The sequence below is a fragment of the Rutilus rutilus genome (genome assembly GCF_951802725.1).
Source record: "Rutilus rutilus genome assembly, chromosome: 11".
In the NCBI taxonomy this organism is placed as follows: Eukaryota; Metazoa; Chordata; class Actinopteri; order Cypriniformes; family Leuciscidae; genus Rutilus; species Rutilus rutilus.
In genome coordinates, this window is record NC_140216.1 from 14,920,408 (window position 1) to 14,935,595 (window position 15,188).

Here is a 15,188-nt window from a genome sequence, read left to right on the forward strand (position 1 = left end):
AACAGATTTGAATATTTATCAAATCCATATTTATTTATGTGGCGGAAATACAACCGGCTGGACGTACATTATCCCTTACTTAACAATGAGCAATAGCTACATTTGTTACAGAAGTTATTATTCTTTAACGTTAGTTAAAAAGAAAATACAACTGTTAGCTCAAGTCTATTAAATAATACAGTTACTACTTTTGATTTTAATATGAAATGCTGAAATTAACAGATTAAAAAATGCTTTAGAAGTAGCGAACCAAAAATATTTGAAAACTTTTCATAACATAAAAGCTCTTTAATGTCGTGTATTGCGCCATTGATGTAAAACAAACTGCGTTGAGCAAAGAGAAGTGCGCACATCACTCACGCAATCAGAACGTGATCAGCTTAAAAAAAAAAAAGATGAAGTTCACACAGTGAATGAATGAAGTGAACTCCATCTGTGCATGTGATGAGTTTAGGGTGCATTTGGGAACGCAGTTACGCATTTTCACATTTGCATAGTTCACGATTACAGCATTTTGTAAACTTGTTTTCAAAATAAAAGCTCGACTGCAGTTTCCGTCAAAATAAAAGCTCACAGGTTTATCTCTTGCATGGATAGAAATTATGACAAAACTAATTATAAAAGTTTCATTTATTTTTCAGCTCATTTGTTTTATGGCTCTTACTATCATAGGAATAATATTACAACGTTATCATTAATAGTAGCAGTAGTATTATGTAGTGTACTGTAGACAAGACATTGTGTCACAACTGAAAAGAGATTTAAGTCCAGATTCAAGTCAAAGCACATACTTTTTCTTTGTTCAATTTGCACACTGAACATGGGTCGGATCTCTTAATTTTGAACTCTCAAAGTGCACAAGATAGATGAATTTAACTTTGAAGTATACAAAATTTTCTTCCGAGAGGGAGAAAAGAAATTTAGGGTAATTTTCTTCTGCATACCCTAGGGACCGAGGTGCACCTACCACAGTTTCACAAAATCCTGTGGGAAACACTGCACAAGGAAGCCATTTGGCTCATATAAAATAGCAGCCAGCATCATAAAGAACAGCTCACATAAGCGAGACATTTTAAGATTTATAGGGCCACTACAGTAACTACATGGAAGCATGTAAACCAGCTAAGTTGCTAAGAATTACCCTCTACCCAAAGCAACTGAGAAAGAGCAGTCAAAGTAACAGCCAGGGCGGAGACACCAGCACAGTATAAAACATTCTACTCCTACCCTTCTTTTTTCCAGTCAGCTGAGGGCCGGGAGGAAATGATGTCAGCAGCTAAGCATTTTGTGAGGCTAAGTTCATCTGCTCTGTGTTTGTGTGTTCACAAAGATACCAAATAGGCCTTTTCTTCATCAGCACAATTGCTGATTATGCCAGCAGGAGACTGTCCGCTTGCCACTGTCCCAGCTGCTTCAGGACACACACACACACACACACACACACACACACACACACACACACACATCTCTCAGAAGCTGGCATCCTGTGTGCAGCTCCGGAGAAGCAGGCATGTGTACAGAATGCAGTGGGATTTCTGTAATGAGCTTATTAAAGCAATTTCCTAGAACATTCTTCACTGAGGACAGGCTTCCTCACCGTGACAACGTACATTCGGTCTACTCCTAATGCCTGCCCTGTTACTTCTTGATCACTCACCATGTTTCACCTTGTATGATCACACTGATACTATATACTGGACACAGAGCTTTGATCAGATATTAAGCATGACACACCAAATCCAAAAGCCCTGAGCTTTCTAAACTGCTGTCAGCTGAGCAGCTAAAATAAAAGGCTTATTCAGGTTTGGTATAATCCGTCTTCATTCCAATCTAACCATAGAAAGTACACAGGATACTTAACAAGTACAGGTAGAGCTACAACTAGCAGTGTTCAATGGCCCTTATACAATATTTACCAAGCAAAATGACCTCTGGCTAGCAGGCGGTGCTTGTGCCAAGAGACAAAATAAAACCAAAATAGCTCAGTATCCTGTGCATTTTACATACAGAACAGAACAAACAGTTAGCCTAAACATCAATACCTTGTCTGGCAGTGTTGGGGAGTAATGATCCAACTAACTTAACTTTTCAGTAAAACTTTTTTTAAACAGCTTTTCCAGTAATAAGCTAGTTTTCCAACAAGTACCACAGTATTGTGATAACCGTCAGCGTTTATGTCATCACACTTTATTGTGCAAGCTGCTCATGAGACAAACTGAAGAAACAATCTAATGCCCTCCTAAAAAGTTCACTCAAAATGGCATTTGGAGGTACAATTCATTCATTCAGTTGGCTAGTTTGTCAAGTAAAACCAATACTTAGCAAAAAAAAAAAAAAAAAAAAAAAAAAAAAAAAATCGGAAAATCCGTTCCTACATTTTCAACTCAGTTATATCCGCCTTATTTCGCAACGCATAAGTAAGCTACTTTCCATAAATGTGCGACTTCAGTTCAGATTTATTAGCTACTATAAGTAAATAACTAATAATTACAAAATGCAGTAAACTGTAAAACTATTTAATAACTGGAAGCGGATGACACCGGAAGCCTTTTACATTCAAGTTACAAATGGCCACAGCCAATCTTACATTAAAAACAAGGTGGATAAATTAGGGTGTTTTCAAATTTTTATTAGTTGCATTTGGTGTAGCCTATATAAAGCTGGAAAGTTCACCCAAAAATTAAAATTAGCCCATGATTTCCTCACCCTCAAGTCATCCTAGGTGTATATGACATTCTTCTTTCAGACGAATACAAACTGAGTTATATTAAAAAATGTCCTGGCTCTTTATTATGGCAGTGAATGGCCGTTTCTGTTTTGAAGTCCATAAAAGTGCATCTGTCCATCATAAAAGTGCTCCACACGGCCCCGAGGGGTTAATAAAGGCCTTCTGAAGCGAAGCGATGACTATGCAGTCTACTTGCGCCTAAAGCGCAACTTACTCAACTTGTGACGTCAGAAGTAGCGAAGTGCGTCATATCAGCAGTATGTCGCATTACTCACACAAGTTGCGCTTTAGACTTGAGTGGAATCCGTATGTTCGTTTGGCAGAAACAGCTATTCAGTGACATTTTTTAATATAACTCCGATTGTATTCGTCTGATAGAAGAATGTCATATACTAGGAACGTGCACGAATATTCAAATTTTCAATCTGTAATTATTATTCGAAAAATGAAATACCATTTGAATTTTAATGTTGCTTTGCTGGCCGTAAATGCAGTATATCCATAATTACCAAACACTAAAACTCAGTTAAAATTAAATGCACTGGGTGGCGCTGTGGAGTGCATTTAACAAGTGGATTGTATTTGATCTCATAATGTCGTCGTCTGCCTCGTGAAGTTTGGAATTACTTATATGAAAATGATCTTACTAAATGATATGACAAAATGGAATTACTTTTAATCAAATTAATTAATGAAACTGAATTATCATAATATCACCACCACAATGAGAAATCACATGAAATCCAAACACTAGTCGAATGAGGAAAGACAGCTGTCCATCACTGCATTCACGACTGCAGGTAAGCGTAGCTGTAGCGCGAGTGATCAGAGATGATAACTTATCTGATAGCAAAATTATTGAGACATATGCTTCCTTTAAGTTTCGTCGAGGGAGAAGGGTTTAAGAACAGAAAATGCAAAGTGCTGTTAGAAACTTAGCTTAGCACACAGTTATCTTTACGTCTCTGCAACGTCTGTTAGCGCAGCGCGTTTTCTCACTCGAACATGTGGATATTATTTCTCAACAAAAACGTGAAACAATATAAACACGATAACCATATTCTGACTCGTGTATATGTACATTCTGTCCAATAATTGCCGTAGTCTGCTTTTAGGGTTTTTTTTTTTTTGTTCGCCATGCTTGAGTTTATGCTTTTGTTCTTTATATTTTTTGTTTACACATTGTTTAATGTTTTAAACTAAAAGAAAACCTTAAGATATATCATAAGCTTGTTGTGTATATTGCCTAACGGTAAGCTTGTTCAGAAATGGTGACAAAAACTTTAAACTTTAAAAATAACGTCTTTCTCATTAAATGTAATTTAAATAAACGAATATTCGGTTTTTATGAGCCCGAATGTTCAAAAACAATATTTTAGAAAAATGCCCATCCCTATCATATACACCTCGGATGACTTGAGGGTGAGTAAATGATGGGCTAATTTTCATTTTTGGGTGAACTATCCCTTTAAGGCTGTTACTCTAAGGACCCTAACTTTTTGTGCCTGATAAATCAGGCTCTGACTGCATCAACATACTATCTGCAGAAATAGCTGCAATGTATTTTTAGTAGCTTGTTAGTAACTTATTAATCTATCAGAACAATGGCTTGACTGTAGTGAAACTTACCTTACAAACTGAAATTATGATTGGGAATCGACAGATTTCAAGCTTCTTCCCCAACATTGCCATCAAAATATCATGATACACACAGCAAGAGTAACAAACTCTATTGAATGATAGTAATACTGCTGTAGGTTGAGTGGCTAATCTAAAAGGAGCTTCCCTCTCAGATCCTGAATGAAGGACGGAGATTAAGACGTCACCATCAGATCCAGACGCTGCAAGTTCAGCTGGCCTCCCCAGGTCATTCAGCAACAAGATTTAGCTCCAATTGATGAGAGCTAAACAGAGACTTTCTATAAGCGGCTGCTGTACACAATGTCTGCTTGGGAAAGTGAAGCTGAAAATATCAACTGTGTGAGCATGAATGCAGAAGTTTAATTTTAAACTTCAACTGGCAACTGTATTACAAACAAATTGAAACAAACGTAAAAAGCAGTCATGCCTCTGCATCAAAATAACTGCATTCATGTGGCTTTCATAACAGCGCATCGCCATCATGTTCCACTAGTCTCCGTATATAAAGCGCTCTTGCGAAAGTGAAAGTGTTCGGGTCAGATTTATCTGTAGCTTTCAGGAAATTACAGCTGAGCTTTCACGCAAAATGACGTAAATGCATAAGTGGCTTACGTGGAAAAATTCAGTATACATAAATCAACAATATCAGTTGCGTTTATTCTCCTACATGAACGCCAGGTGATTCATGTTCATTGTCCTTTTCAAAAGGGCAGATTCTGTTTACAGTACATCTACTAAAGCCTTGCCAGATTAAAATTCATAGTAATGGAGTTACACAGACACTATGTGCACACTTCCTTTAACAAACACGTGTCTCCCTGGATTTCCTGAACACTGTGTCACAAGACACAGTCACCACAGCGGTAGTTAAAAATTCTCCCTTTCAGAAATGCGGGAATAGGAAGGAACACAGAAAAGCATTTTCATGTACAGAAAACATTGGGACATGGGACAAGTAAATTTAACTAACAAAATAAAATGCTATTACAGCACTATTTAGAAAAATACACAGCCCCACACCAAGTGGCAACTATAAAGCTAATTATAACAATATAATGCTTGTGTATCAGCAACAAAGTCACAATACGATATGTATCCCGATACAGATGCTACAATACGATATATACTATCATGACTCGGCACTAAATTTCTTTTCAGCAGAATTTAGTAAAACAGCTGTTTATTAAACACTGCATTCTATAGGGCCAATGCTAAGTTGCCCTCTGCATTATGAAGGGCCTCTGTAGTAGGGATGTACACGAGTACTCTGACGTGACAGCGACAATCGATCATGAAAACAATGATCACCGTGACTTAGGCCTTTTATTTATTTTTTATTGGTAATTGCAGAATTTTGACCCAGGAAAAAGGCCTGGCCTACAGGAAAGAACAGTTTATGTTTAATCTATATAATATTGTGTAGGCCATACTATAGAATTATTTATTGATTGTCTTTGTTGAATACAGAAGTTAAGAGCTTTATTAAAAAAAAAAAACATCGCAAAATTGGTAAATAAAAATTGCAACTCGATTATTTTCCAAAATTGTTCAGCCCTATGCGTTATATATAACGGGCTTTAATTTATTGAAACCATTGCATTGAGGGGCCTTATGAGTGCACACATAAACGCTGTGGGCACTATAATGAGGCCCTGACCTCTGCACACAAAGAATTCATCAACTACATTACAAAATGAGACCCAATGCTCATTTTGACACTCATACCCGAGGCAGGCAAAAACATTTGTCTCTAAGTACTAAGTACATTAATTCTTGTAGGAAAAAGTTTTCTGTCACATTTTAACTCTGTTAGCACACATTGGCCATAGTGGTACAACAACAACATCCCTTCATTTTGAGGCATGTCTGGCCTTCAACATACACAAACTCTTATTAGCTCAGTTTGGTGTGTGTTTAAGCCACCTGACTGCATGGCACTTCCAGATCAGGCATAAAGCGCCCATTGTTCTCCCACTACGCAGAAAGAAACAAGCCCAAGACTTTGATTAAGGTCAAGAACAAGACCACGGGGAATTCGTAAACAAGATAAACACACACGGATCACAACCTCAGACTGGTTTTCTCCTAAAGAACTTCATCATAACCTTCTCTGCTCATTTGTGGTTTTCCAACTAGCCAAAACTGGTCTAACCTGTGGCAGAGTGAGATCTAGATTGAGGACATCTGAATCCTGATGCTAAATAAAAGACTGCTTTGCATGACGCACATAGGCATAATCAGGGTTTTTCCTGTATTGAAATTATTTTGGCAGCCACCAATAATGCCACCATAAATTTACTTGATAATTTAAAGTGAAGATACTGCAGTATCAGTACCTGCTGATAGCCGGCTGCTTTAAAATGCTCCAGCAAGTGTTTAAGTAAGCGCTCTGTGAAGAGCAATAAAGGTTTCTATTTACAATGCTTTTTGCAGCATTGAGCAATGTATGCAATAATAGACATATCTGTTGAGCGTGTGAACGCAATGGCCAATCCGATGCGTTTAGTTAGTCAGAATCCACTCAACACCGCTTAAAACAGTGGTTCAGTGCAAGAGTGCAACTTCGTGTACCTTGCATTGTAATCGACAGTTTCAGTGTGATTACAAAGGCAGCAATCTTTGCCCACTTTCTGTATAGAATATATTTTTTTCATGCTGCTAACTAGGCTACACATTTTAAAGTTTCTGGATTGGCAACCATATTAAAATGATTGAATCCGATATGACAGTGACGGTGATAAACCATAGCAATGGACAGAACAAAACGATTTGATACTGTACGTCAAATGATCTGTGTATTAGTCTTGGAGTGTAAATGCAAAATAATAGACCCGTCCCTTTTCCATGTAATGTGTAACTTTGTTGTTCAAAATTTTTGACCCAGGAAAAAAAAAAGGGTATGAGAGTGAGTATCAAACTTGTTGCTTTAAGTCTGACTTTATTTATAATTCATTATATTTCTGATAAGTCATTAAATACTATAATGTATATCCTGAATGCAATGTCTCATTGGATAGAGTCTACACAATACATAATATAATTACATATATAAAATATATAAATAAACATAAAATAACATACTTCCATATAAAAAAAATTTTTTTAAATAATAATAATTTGAATTGATTAGGACAAATGTCTATTTTGTCCCAAGATAATAATTTCAAAAACACTATGTGATCCACTATGACAAATGTCTGTGGTCAGCCGCTGTTTCTCTGGGGTAGCCTACAATATGACCCGAGTCAGACCACATTGGTAGACATTGAAGATAAGCTGCTAACATGCAGGATTTTCACCAAATGCCGATCCTCCATTTCCCCACTGCCAAAATGATGAAAATAGACCAAACTTCTTGAGATCTTCATTTTTGGGGGGTTTGTGACACGACAGAGTATGTTCACACATAAGGCCACAACTTGACATTTCTTTATCTGACACCTCTAACAGTGACCTAGAATAATATGTGAAAGTGGATGCTGAATCAACATTTACACCAGACTCAGGTCAACACCTCTCGACCACCAGTTTCCATAGTTCTGAGATTAACACTAGTTTTAGCTAAAACATTTGCGGGAATCCTAGAGCTATGATCCAAGAAACAAATTAGCTCATTCTCACTATTACTACAATAAACTCTCTAGGGGAATAACCCTTAAACTAAATAAGCCTTTGAACACACACAGACTGGCTGACGTAAGACATTTATCAACATATCTGAATTCTCGTTTACAGCGAAACACACTATTTCTACAGAAGTGTACTAGTTCGTGTAAGTTAAGTTAGCCATTACATGAAAAAAATCCAACGTACAATATGTAAAAGCAACAGTCTAAATACACTAAGCAAACGACTAAGTTACAATTTGGTGTAACTTGCAATAAATATTAGGCGTGCAATCTGTTGCAAATGAACCACTGAGCCATTAACAATGAGTCAAGAGAAAAACAATCTCTCTGTATAAAGCAGATCAAAGGTTTAGTGACATTTAACCGCAGCGATAACGCTAGGTAAATGTTTCATTTGAGCAGACTTCCTGGTTACAAAGGTGTGAATTTAAACTGATCAACAGAAACAAATGGACAATGCGATAGCTGGCTACATGCCTACGGTAGGTCCATCTAATGTCGGACCACCACAGGCCCTTTAAAGCGATTTTACTTCCCTGTACACCAGCTAGCGGGCGTACAACATTAAATAGGCGGTTATTTGTTGTAATAATACAAATGTGAGTATCGTCTTTGTATAATTTTAGTGTGAATGTTAGTTTCACATTCGCCAGCGAGAGCAAACTGTGAACGCGAACACACGACCGTTAGCCAACCCGTCAAACTAGCCTTTAATACCATGAAATACAACGGCGACTCACCTTTCAAGTCATCCGCGTAAAAGCATTTCATTCCAAGTAACAAATAAAGGCAAAAAACTCCGAGTGTAGTGTAAGAAGAAGGCTACTTTAGGGAGTTGTTTTGTAGGGCTGAAGTCGGGCCGTCCTGTGTCCCGTCCTCCACTCGTTCACTCGCTCTGAATCACTGGCATCCGTCTCGCTCTCTTCTCACATATCAGTTCAAACTCAAATCTCGCGAGAGTCGATGTGAATTCCTCTAAGCAACAATAATTGTAGTAAAAAACATTTTTTACAGTCGTACATTAAATCTTTTTATAATGTTTACATAGCCCCATTTCCCCAGACTCAAGGTATTTGTTTGTACTCTTTAATCCCGATGTGTTTCTTTGCTAATTTCTTAAAATTAGCCCAAAACATATCTTCTTTTATTGAATTATTTTCTTTAACTCAAATACGACAGCTATAGGCTATGTTTATAAATGAGGAAAATACGTTTATTTAATATTTTAATCAGGTCTACTTAATATTTTTATTAAGAATTGTACTGAATCACCGGTTTTCTGCATGTTTTTGAAAAATAATAAAACCAAATGATACAAATGTATTCACATGCTTATTTCAGAAAAGACAAGGATCAATAAAACATAAATTAAATGAGTTAAAGTATGATATTATTAAGTTTATCCAAACATTCTTAGATGGTGTTTTAATTTTTTTCATACCTGATTTTCTCTGAAATACATTGGCGTATGGTAATCATTCTTGACCATAGCATCAAATATTACATATAGTACTATAATTTGTTCACTTTCCTGTATATCTAAATATAAAACTTTAAAAGTGCAAAGTATATTTAAAGTACCATGGTATTACTATCACTGTACCAGACAGTCTTTTTTTTGTAAGGGTAAGTTATTTATATTTTCAAATAAATGGTTTCATGTGTCCATTAATATTACATGCCGGGAAACCCAGGTAATTTGGATCATTGTGGTCCAAAGTCAAACAGTTAAATGGCAAAAGCACTCAAAAACGTATTTCCATATGGAGCAAAGGGTCTAATTATAGAGAGTTTAAACACAAAACTTTCCTCACATGAAGTTAATCAGAGCCAAGCAAAATATTACATTCTTACATTCACAGGGCACATGGTTCTATAGTGTTTTATGAATACAGTAAGCTTTTGTGACGTCCCCTATTTACAAATGTGATATAATCTGCTGTTTTTATGTATTGCAGTGATCTTTTCCAAAAGGAAAACACATAAAGGAATGATGTGCCTTGTGTTAAGAGAGCTAAAGATGTCTCATCACACACGCCCAGTTACTCATGCAAACAATGGCATCTTCCAAAACAATCACAGGGCCATTTGCATCTCAGTGTTCGATGCATCACAGCCTGTGTGCATATGCATGTGTTCTGTAGCAGAGTCCTTTTTTATTCTAATGTGAAAGAGAGTGGGGAAACAGCTTTTACCTGGGTTTACACAATATGCATCTCTTCTATAGCTGCTAAAGAAACCGACAGAAACCCTACAACCTAGCAGGAACCAAAAATGGGCCAAAATAAGTCATTTTACCTTTGCTAGTTAAAGTTTGTTGAGTAATTTCTACTTAGTTGAAGTTTACTTTGCAATACTCTGTTTCAAGTAATTTTTTTTACTTAAACCATATAACACTGCATTAAGCCATGCTTTTAAAGTGCTTTAGTTTACTCAGAACATCCAAGAAAACATTTTTTTAGATTTTGTAGATTTTATGTAGTAAACAACATATCTACATAATAGAAGTAATGTGGCATAAACTCGAATACAGAAATCTCAATACTTAGTACACAATGCACAATAACGGTAACATTCGTTGGATAATTTCTGAGTATGAATGACATTTTGAGTAGAAAATGAACTCCACAAAACAGCAAGTTACTAAACCTAACAACAAAAGCATTGATAAAACAATGTAAATACAGCTGGAAAACAGTGGAAAAAGCAACCTTATTAATTATTCATGCCTCAGTGCATGATGGGAACACCAGTATCAGAAAGTTGGAGTGTTGAGTAGAGTTGATATTTAGGCTTTAATTTCTACAAGCTTAAATTGAGTGCTTTTTTTTTTTTTTTTTTGCATGTGTGAGATATTATTCTTGCCTGAACTTATTCAGGTAGAAATTACATTTGTTTTATCTGTAGTATTTACTTCACCACATAATTATTTTCATCAGTGGAGTGTATCCTATGTTCCTCACAGAAGGGACACACATTCATTCATACAAAATCAGTATTAGGACACAAGAAGATGTAGGAAAAACCTGAATCATTGATAAATGATTTACATGGATCAATCACAACTCATTTTATTCAGTCGGAGAGAGGAACCAGGGAGATTCTATTATGTCTAAAGGTTTCCTTGCCTATTTTGCTGTGTTGACAAAGGTATAATGAATAAAATGAACTAATGACCATTAGTGTAGGCTATGTTATTTCTCGTCAAGTACTGTAAGGAACCCTGCATGTGCTCAAACTTGTAAAAGTCAAGCATTTTAGCGTTATATTATGTAACTCAGTGGGCAAGCAAAGACTTATCATCGACTGCAGACTGTACAAGAGAATCATCAAGCTGTACATTGTCATAAAAAGTTTGTGATCACGATAATTTGTTTTCAAAAGAAATGATTGATTTCACTCAGCAACGATGCATTAAATTGATCAAAGGTGACAGTATATATACATATATATATATCAATCAAAACTTTATTACAGACTCAAGGTCCAAATCATATAGACATACAACAACATTCATCAAAATATCTTATGAGATCTGCATAAGGTCATGCAGATCTATCTATCTATCTATCTATCTATTAATTGTCAGTGATGAATGCCATATATTCTCATTACTTACAGCAAAAAACATAATATAATATTTAATTATTTGTATTTTAATCATAAATTAAATATTTTAACAATTCAAAAACATACTGTTTGTTTGTTTGTTTTTAATACAGTTATAAGAATGAGTTTTTTTGTGAAGAAAATATCTCGCTAATTCTCATTAATACTAAAAATAGGCTTCATGTTCTTTCAACAATATAGTCTTTTATTTTTATACACATTTCTTTTTTAAGTGTGGGTCAGGAACTCAAATGCAGCTACTTGTGGTTGTACACTCTGTTTAATGATCTCTGAATATCTGTAACAGCAGGGCCATAATGGGCATGTTCATTCATGTGTACCAGGTAAACCGCATGACCATCTCACAGTATTGCCCTGCGCATAGCAACTGGTGTCAATGGAGATCATGCTCTTCCCTTTCAAGATGTTTTTCGACTCTACACCTGAGTCAGAATGTATTCTCAGTCAGAATGTAAGGCAACTCAATTCAACTTTAGGGGAGGACAGTCTTTTTTTTCATATAAGCTCAGCATTGCTCTTGTGTGCCAATAGGTTTTCTAGCACTGTATTACATCATTTCTACTGCAGTGTAGATGTAAAAACAGGCTGTAGGCATTCATTTAGCTAGATTTCATCAAAAGTGACTTGCATTGAATTCAGTGCATATCAGTGTTTCCTGTGAAACAAATCCATGACCTTTGCGCCACTAGTGCCATACAAGAACCTTTCTGATGCTCGAGGCATTTCACGGAACAGCTGTTGAGACAACATGTTATGTTCACCTGGTTGGGAGGGAAAATCAGAGCATGATTGTAATGACTGGCCCTAGGAGAGTTGTTAAGGGTTCAAGCACTCAAGCGTGAGCAAGCAGTTGTGGCCAGGTAGATACAGACATGCGCATTTGGTCTCAGCCTTATGGAGACAAACCAGTGACTGAATGCATGATATAAGTTCTACGTATTTACAAAGATGTGTTGGCATTTTGGTGACGTTAAAGGGGTGGTTGAGTATGATTTCACTTTTCTAACTTTAGTTAGTATGTAATGTTGCTTTTTGAGCATAAACAGCATCTGCAAAGTTACAACGCTCAAAGTTCAATGCAAAGGGAGATATTTGCTTTTAAAGAAATCGTTTTTTAAGGACTACAACAAACGGCTAGTAGGGACTACTCTACATTCCTCCAGGGTTAGTGACATCACCAACCCTAAAATTTACATAAACCTCGCCCCCGGGAACACGCAGTCCATGTTGAGAAGAGGAAGAGTTGCTGTAGTCGAGCACATTTGTGAGTCAGCTCAAACTGTAGCATCCATCTTTTTACATGTAATAGAAAGTCACTCTGTGTGCAGCTCACAACAGTTCCTATACAAGCGATTTATAGATTATCATGATAGAATATGCTAATTGAAGATAGTTAACTCCACATCAGCAACATAAATTCATCAACTAACCAATCAGAGACGTCCTGTTGCATTCTACGTGTTGTCACTTCTTCTTGAGTCTCTCCGTCTTTGTCTGACTCCATTTAAACATAAAAGGCAGAACAGTTTCTGTCATTTTAGTGTGTGTCTGCGTGACGTAATCGGAGCTGCTAACACAAACACATGAGCTCTTGAAACCCCGCCCTCTGTGTCGGGAGCAGCAGCTCATTTGCATTTAAAGGGCCAGACACAAAACGGTGCGTTTTTGCTCACCCTCAAAAAGTGACAACTTTGACATGCTTTATAAAAATATTGGTGCAGTATTTTGAGCTAAAACTTCACACACACATTCTGGGGACATCAGAGGTTTATTTTACATTTAGTGAAAAGGGCATTATACCACCCCTTTAAGCTTACGGTTAAGGATTTGAATCAAAATTCAGTGCACAACTGTAAAAAATAATAATAATAATACATTCACTTACATTTGAGAAGTGCTGAGCCACGTCAAACCAATATCATTCATCACTCTTTTGACTTGGGCCAGTATAAAGGCAACCACAAAGCCAGAAGACCCTAGCAACCAGCAGGCAATGCCTTCCTTTTAGAATCCAAACCTAAAGCCTGAAGTGCTACATTATTTCAACCAACCTTTGTGAAAAGTAGACAGTATTATGGAAATAATAAAGAATATAAGTGCTAACTGAATGATGTTTTCAGAACGTAGTTGCATGTTGTTTACAATTAAATGAAAATATATCAAATGTAGCCTAATTAGTTCAACTTTTGACCAACTCAAGTAGGACTTTGGTACATTTTATTTCATATTTACTTCTATTGTCTTTTTGAAATATGGTTAAAGTGTACTGCCGAATGTACTGACAAGCATTTATGGTCAACTTAAATATTCTTCATTGTCATATTGAAACTTGTATGCCATGCATTTAAATATAATATTTAATTACACATTTGCAATTTGGTATATTTAAAATGTATTTACTTTAAATGGAATATTAAATAACACTACAGTCAAAATCATAAATTTAACAAAGTCATAAATCAAGTACTTTACATACTTGAGTTTTTTTTATAGCACAACAAAAATTATTAAACAATGATTAATATTCACTTTTTAGAAAAACTTTTAATTTGACATTATTACAAAGTGCATTTTTTAATAATGTACTTAAGTGTTTTAAAGAAACATGGGCTGCATCCGAAATCGCATACTCAAAAAACAGTATGTGACAAAAGAAGTGTTCGAATTCACGGTACTCATTAAGTACCCGGATGACCTACTACTTTCGGCGAGATTACAGGAAATACGAAGTGCAAAAACTGCAAGTGTGGGTATTTGGGCAGGCCCATAGTCATGAAAGTGTACTTCTTTTTAAGTACACTTAAGTGGCCTTTTATTTCATTCATATTAAATTATCTGCAAAAAAAAAATATATATATATATATACTTAAGATCTGAAGTATAGTGCACATTCAATACAATAAAGTGCACTTCTTTTTCACAATAAGTCATGAACTTACGTACATCTGCTACTTAGGCCTACATGTTTACATCTGCTTCCCTGTTTGTCATGTGAAGGTGCTTGCAGTGTGTGATGCGCTACAATTTTCAAATTGTTTGATGTTTGAGGGAAAGAAATCTGTGAAGATTCGTCTGATCAGTTGTAAGTATCAAATTACATTCATAAACGGCCTTACAGCCATTAAATGTGTCCCCGGCTTTATGTGCGTGATGCAACTTGATTTCACAATCGGTTAGGATTTAAAAACTCCTGTAGTCTGAGCCCGGCTTAATCTAAAGTGTGACCGATTTTCCCCATTTTAGAGATGTGTTACTTTTGAACTTAACAAGACCAATATCCCCAGAACACCCTAGCAATTACAAACTAATAACCACTAAGAATACCCTAGAAACTGCATAGCAACGCACTAATCACTCAGAACATTGTGGCAACCGCATAGCAACACTGTATTCCTGCTGAAGGTAAAGCACCTCAGAATGATCAATCCTGCAAACCCTGCAATTTCACATTCTACAAACACTGCTAGCACTAAGTTTTGTAACCACAAGCTTTAACTCAGTATCTCTCAATGCTCACACACCTGTGAGGATTGCGGCCCATATTGATTTATCCTGACACG

The 15,188-nt window shown here is 36.2% G+C and overlaps 1 protein-coding gene across 2 annotated transcripts in view; it reads right to left on the bottom strand.

The window, feature by feature from the left end:
* Positions 1 to 8,903, bottom strand: part of rnf19a (ring finger protein 19A, RBR E3 ubiquitin protein ligase) — a 31,834-nt gene extending 22,931 nt beyond the window's left edge. For both annotated transcript variants that reach the window (XM_084423441.1, XM_084423440.1), the window contains exon 1: positions 8,739 to 8,903. In XM_084423441.1, coding sequence (XP_084279567.1) covers positions 8,739 to 8,769 — 31 coding nt within the window. In that variant the 5' untranslated portion in view covers positions 8,770 to 8,903. The remainder of the gene's footprint in view (positions 1 to 8,738) is intronic.
* Between the last annotated feature and the right edge of the window lie 6,285 nt (positions 8,904 to 15,188).